General features: G+C 45.5%; 1 protein-coding gene across 1 annotated transcript in view; it reads right to left on the bottom strand.

The window, feature by feature from the left end:
- LOC105518080 overlaps nt 1–6,000 on the bottom strand; it is a 50,909-nt gene that overhangs the window by 1,624 nt on the left and 43,285 nt on the right. Inside the window, 1 exon segment of the mRNA XM_011950914.1 lies at nt 130–405. Coding sequence (XP_011806304.1) covers nt 130–405 — 276 coding nt within the window.

Genomic DNA, 6,000 nt, shown 5'->3' with positions numbered 1-6,000 from the left:
CGGGCCGAGGCTCCCTGCTCCGCGCCGGGGCTGCACTGCTGGGGACCAGGCAGCCGCCGCGACTAAGCCGGAAAGTTCAATCCTTCAACTACTGCCGGACCCTCCCATCCGACCTCCCTCCCAGCTCGCCCTCGAGGGGTGGGGTGAGGGGGACAGGCGGCCGCACCATTGGCTGGAAGGCGTGTGAGTGACAGGGGGGCCGGGCGCAGGGCCCGTGGGCCGGTCTCCGGGGCTGCGAGCTCGGGCGCTCCAGGGGAGGGCGACGCAGAGCGGCTTTCCACGCCGCGCGGGTCTCGAGGGGCCGGGCTCCCACGCAGGCGCCTTTCCCGTCCGCACCAACCGCTTCCTGCCCCTCCCACCTCCCCCCTCCGTCCAGGTAAACGTCAGGTGTGAGCAGGTCCAGGCCTGCCAGAAGGGTTGCTCCCTTCAGCAGGAGGGAAGAGGCCTCAGGACCCCCAGGGGCGTCCCACCTGCCTGGGGATTGACCCCGCGCCCCTAAGTGGCCTGTTTTCTCCCCGACCTCCCCTGAGTCCAGGCTTTTCCAACGCTTTCACATATTCGAATTCCCTTTGCCCAGGTAGTGGAAAGAAGGGAAGAAAACTGAAATGGCAGTAAGGCAGACGGGGAGGGGAGCGCGGACATTTGTCCTACAGTGTCCCGGAGACATGTTGCTCCTTCTCTCCCTCCTGCATTTCTTCCGTCCTTCCCGCATCCCTCCCTCCCTCCCTTCCTTCCCGCACTGTTTTCCCTGGAGACAGTCTCGGTGCATAGCTAACCACCTTTAGGTCCACACGCCTTGTTTCCTCAGGTGTCTGTTTTTCTAGTAAGCCTTGCACGCCCAAAGTGAGTGATTTATTCTAAATAGACTTGCGTCTTAATCTCTTTCTTTCCCCCATGATTTGTCCCGAGCCTCTTGACTCAGGCTTTTTAGCTTTGGAATGGCTGCTCCGGCCTCTCCTGTCGTTTTTTCTAGTGTTCTCTCAGCACAGGAATTCTCCCTCCCCAGCCAGGATCCTGCCACAGAAAGACAGGAGGTATTGATAAGACACAACCTGTGACAAACCTGTACACTCCCCTGAGCTCCATCAGGAAGTGACAGTCCCCGTGCAGGTAGGAGAACCCAGAGAAAAAAGACCCAGGCACACTCCTATTCGAATGGACAACAACTGACTGCTGTTCCTTTGCTCTGACATCTCCGCCGTCTCCTACCCAATTGCGCTTTCACCTTCGAAAACATAGGGTCTCCATAAGCACCCAGCTAAACACAGTCAGTATATCTAGATGCACTCGCCCTACTCAAAGCTACATCGGAAGGCCCGAATCCTCTTTGCACAAAGCCTGTATAGTTGTTTTGCAATTTCCCACTCTTTCCCCTATTCTTATACACAGGTTCCACTCTGCAATTTTGAGATCTGCCTGTTAACAAATTGCAATGACAGCCATCTGCAGCTATCCTATTATGAGTGCTTTTCAAGTACATCATCTTACGTGTGTATTTCTTCACATAGCTTAAATCAGGAAGGCCAGTCGAATTAATTGGCCTTGGTGTGTTTCTCAGTGAATTAGAAAATCAGGGTCATCTTGTTCAAAAGGTTCTATAGGCAGAGCCAGTTTCATGGACATACAAGCCGTACAATGGTACAGTCGCCCTCTTAAAAGGCCCGTTCTGCCATCACCATCCTGAAACTCTTCACAATTTTTGAACAAGTTTCCCTGAATTTTCATTTTGCATGAAGTCTCACAAATTATGTAGCTGACCCTACCTGTAGGTTTTAGCCATGACAATGCTTTACGTCAGGGGTCCCCAACCCCCAGGCCTTGGACCAGTACCTGTCAGTGGTCTGTTAGGAACTGGGCTAACGCAGGCCAGGGAACATTACTGCCTGAGCTGCGCCTCAGGTCAGATCAGTGGTGGCATCAGATTCTGATACGAGCTTCAATCCTATAGTGAACTATGCATGTGAGATATCTAGGTAGTGCAGTCCTTATAAGAATCTAATGTCGATCTGAGATGGAACAATTTCATCCCCGAGCCATCACTCGCTACCCCCAGGTCCATGGAAAAACTGTCTTCCATGAAACTAGTCCCTGGTACCAAAAAGGTTGGGGCCACTCTTTACTTGGGCTGGAAACCTAGTAATTTTGGCATAAACTTACACGACTTCAGTGATTTGTTTTAAAATTGCTCAGAATTGCAAATGGAAATATTTTTTAAGTATGTTAAACATAATATTAACCAAGAGTAAAGAAGCTAACTATAGTGACCCCAAGCAAGCATGTGTATAAAGCGAAGTGTCAATAAATAATGTCTGAATACAGAGATTGTCTTCTAAATGTTGTCACTTCAATTTGTGAATTACTAAAAACATTTCCAAAAGCTTAGGGGATCCTGTCCTAGTGTTTCTTTGGAGTTTTTTTGTTTTGTTTTGTTGTGGGACGGAGTCTCATTCTTTCACCCAGGCTGGAGTGCAGTGGCGTGAGCCACAGGGCCCGGTCTGTTTGGAGTTTTAAAGTTAAGGAAGGCCGGGCTTGGTGGCTCACGCCTGTAATCCCAACACTTTGGGAGGCTGAGGAGGGCAGATCACGAGGTAAGGAAATTGAGACCATCCTGGCTAACGCGGTGAAACCCCGTCTCTACTAAAAATACAAAAAAATTAGGCGGGTGTGGTGGTGGGCGCCTGTAGTCCCAGCTAGTCGGGAGGCTGAGGCAGGAGAATGGCCTGAACCCGGGAGGCGGAGCTTGCAGTAAGCAGAGATTGCGCCACTGCACTGCAGCCTGGGCGACAGAGAGAGATTCCGTCTCAAAATTAAATAAATAAATAAATAAATAAAGTTAAGCAAATACGTGGTCTTGGTGAAGGCAAAGATACTAGGTACACCGACATTTTCTTAGGTAACTTTGATTTATAATTTTGCATGTCACATTATGAAATGCATATTCTTTTTTTTTAAACTGGTTTATAATAAACCACAAAGGAGAACAAACAGTTTAACAGAAAGCTTGGGTTTAAACATACAGGGCCACCTTATTATAAATATGTTAAAATAATATTTGCGGTTATATTGCTTTCTTCTTTTAGAATAATCAGACATCCTCTGTGATTATGCAGGCCTTTCTCATATTATTTATTTTAATTGCAGCCTAAAGTAACTTTTTTTTTTTTTTTTTTTTTTTTTTGAGACGGAGTCTCGCTCTGTCACCCAGGCTGGAGTGCTGTGGCCGGATCTCAGCTCACTGCAAGCTCCGCCTCCTGGGTTCACGCCATTCTCCTGCCTCAGCCTCCCGAGTAGCTGGGACTACAGGCGCCCCCACGTCGCCCGGCTAGTTTTTTGTAGTTTTTAGTAGAGACGGGGTTTCACCGTGTTAGCCAGGATGGTCTCGATCTCCTGACCTCGTGATCTGCCCGTCTCGGCCTCCCAAAGTGCTGGGATTACAGGCTTGAGCCACCGCGCCCGGCCTAAAGTAACTTTTTAAAAGAAAACATTCTAGTAAAGTCAGAATAACAGTCAAATTTCAGTGTTTTTTTGTTTGTTTTCATTCTGCCCATGTATGCCCAACTTATTATGCAGCTCACCTTGCAAATTGAAACATGGAAGTTCTCTGACTTTTGACATAACCGGGTAAGCCACAACCTAAGTTAATGAAAGCCAACCCCGGGGAGGAGAACCCTAAGAGTATGCTGAGGAGTGATGGATAAAGGGGTAGGACCCTCGGGTGCAGCTAGTAAGACAGTGCTCAGTATGTCTTTCTCCAAATCTCCTTGACCCCCATGATCCGAATTTGTCTAGAGAAAAATTGAACCTCACATTGACTTTGGTTTGACTTAAATAGACAAGCACACATTTAACAAAGAAAGTAGAAAAGCACCTTAATTGTCTCTTATTCACATCTACGTGAACAACGATAGACTAAACTGTGTGGTTGTCTTGATCGGGTTGTGGAGGAATCACACAAAATAAAGCCCTCATTCACAGTTTCCAAAAGTTATTATTTTCCTTTTATTTTCTTTAGTTATTGGTTTCTTTTTCTTTTCTTTTCTTTTTCTGTTTTTCTGCAGAGAACGAGAAGCACCTGAAATCTTTACTAAAGATAGACCCCAGGGCCCTAAATTCAGAGATTCTGAGTCAGTATGTCTGGGGTGGAGGGTTGAAACGTCAGCTTTTAAATAATACCCCAAGTGATTCCATACAAATTCAACCAGGGACTACACTTTGAGGGATAATTGATTTTAAAAGTACATCTGAGGCCCGGCTCGGTGGCTCATGCCTATAATTCCAGCACTTTGGGAGACCAAGGCAGGAGGATCACTTGAGCTCAGGAGTTTGAGACCAGCCTGGGCAACAAGGTGAAACTCCATCTCTACAAAAAGTACAAAAATTAGCCAGGCATGGTGGTAGGTGGTAAACATCTGTGGTCCCAGCTACTCAGGAAGCCTAGGTGCGAGGACTGCTTGAGCCCAGGAGGTCGAGGCTGCAGTGCACCCAGATCATGCCATTGAGTTCCAGCCTTGGTGACAGAGCCAGACCCTGTCTCAAAACAAAACAAACAAAGTACATAACCATTAAAAATGGTACAAAAAATTTATTTAAATAGCCTCTATGATTTAATTTTGTTTAAAGTATCTTTTTTTAGATGTGTGTTTATATGGATTGGACATACTAGTCTATTTCTTAACAATCCAATGGACATATTTTTCCAATACATTTAGCCAAGACTCTCTTAGACTCATTGTTTTTTCAGACAGCTTGCCTTTTTTTTTTTTTTTTTTTTTTTTTAGTAGAGACGGGGTTTCACCGGGTTAACCAGGAAGGTCTCGATCTCCTGACCTCGTGATCCGCCCATCTCGGCCTCCCAAAGTGCTAGGATTACAGGCTTGAGCCACCGCGCCTGGCCTAACTTGCCTTTTTTTAAAGGTCTTCCAGCTACATTGGATAAGGATAAAGTTCGCAGGTAGCAAATATAATCTTTATCTGATATGCTTCCCTTAGAAAAGCAAAATGAGAACTCACTCAAAACCTGGAGAACAAATACTTAAATATGACAGCATTTAGGAGTCATGAACAAAACGACATCGTCCCTGGTTTTGGTTCCCAGGGGACAGTAAAGTGAGGGGAAGAAAGTCACAGATGAGGTCTAGTTTCCTTTCTAATTGCCTCCACTTGATGATGCAAGAGTATGCATCTTCCCTTAGAGACTGCAGCTCACTTCAGGAAAAGCAACAGTGGCAAGATGAAGGACTGTGTCCTGCAAGCTCACTGGCTGTGACCCATACTTCCACCCTCTCAGGCAACGTTCTCAGGCTTTGCTAGCTCAGCTCTGCTAAAGCCCTTCTTTAACCGCTTTCCTTCTCCTCCAGACTTAACTTCTCTTCTGCACAGCACAGGATACAATTAAGAACTGAATGGATAAATGTCAGATTTGCATCTTTCGCCATGTGGTTTCAGGCAGGAATGAGGTATACCTTTATGGTACTGTACCCATCTGTTCCCCAATGGCCAATCTAATGATTTTACAAATAACAATGATTGCTTTTGGCATAGGGTCTTTGAATATACACTCTAGTTTATACAAAAGACCACCGCATCCATTTACAGTCTTCTGCTTTGTTTTATCACCTCTCAAGGCTAGATACCCTATTTGGGGATAACTTTAGCATATAACACATTTTTTACCTTCAACGAGATTATAAAAGTTTAGCTGCAGTCCATACAGTTTAAAGGGATCACTTTTATTAGTCATCTTGATGTTTCCTAAGATCTTACGAAGTTTCAGAATTGTGTTTCCTGTTACTTTTGTGCACTGAAGACTATTTTAATGACATTTAAACTTCTTTTGCAAAATATACGAAAAATTGTCAAATACTATGATTTCTAACTACCACCACTTCTCAAGAATTTGTCTCTTTGCCCTTTCACGTTGTCATGTCACCATCAATGAGTATTAAATTTGTTTGCTGCCTGTGCTGAGAGTCTAGACTAAGAAATTGCTAAAGTTTTTTT

The sequence above is a fragment of the Colobus angolensis genome, unplaced genomic scaffold, assembly GCF_000951035.1.
Source record: "Colobus angolensis palliatus isolate OR3802 unplaced genomic scaffold, Cang.pa_1.0 Scaffold310, whole genome shotgun sequence".
NCBI classification, from domain to species: domain Eukaryota; kingdom Metazoa; phylum Chordata; class Mammalia; order Primates; family Cercopithecidae; genus Colobus; species Colobus angolensis.
Note: the sequence above shows the minus strand (reverse complement) of the source record. Positions and strands in the feature narration are given on the sequence as shown.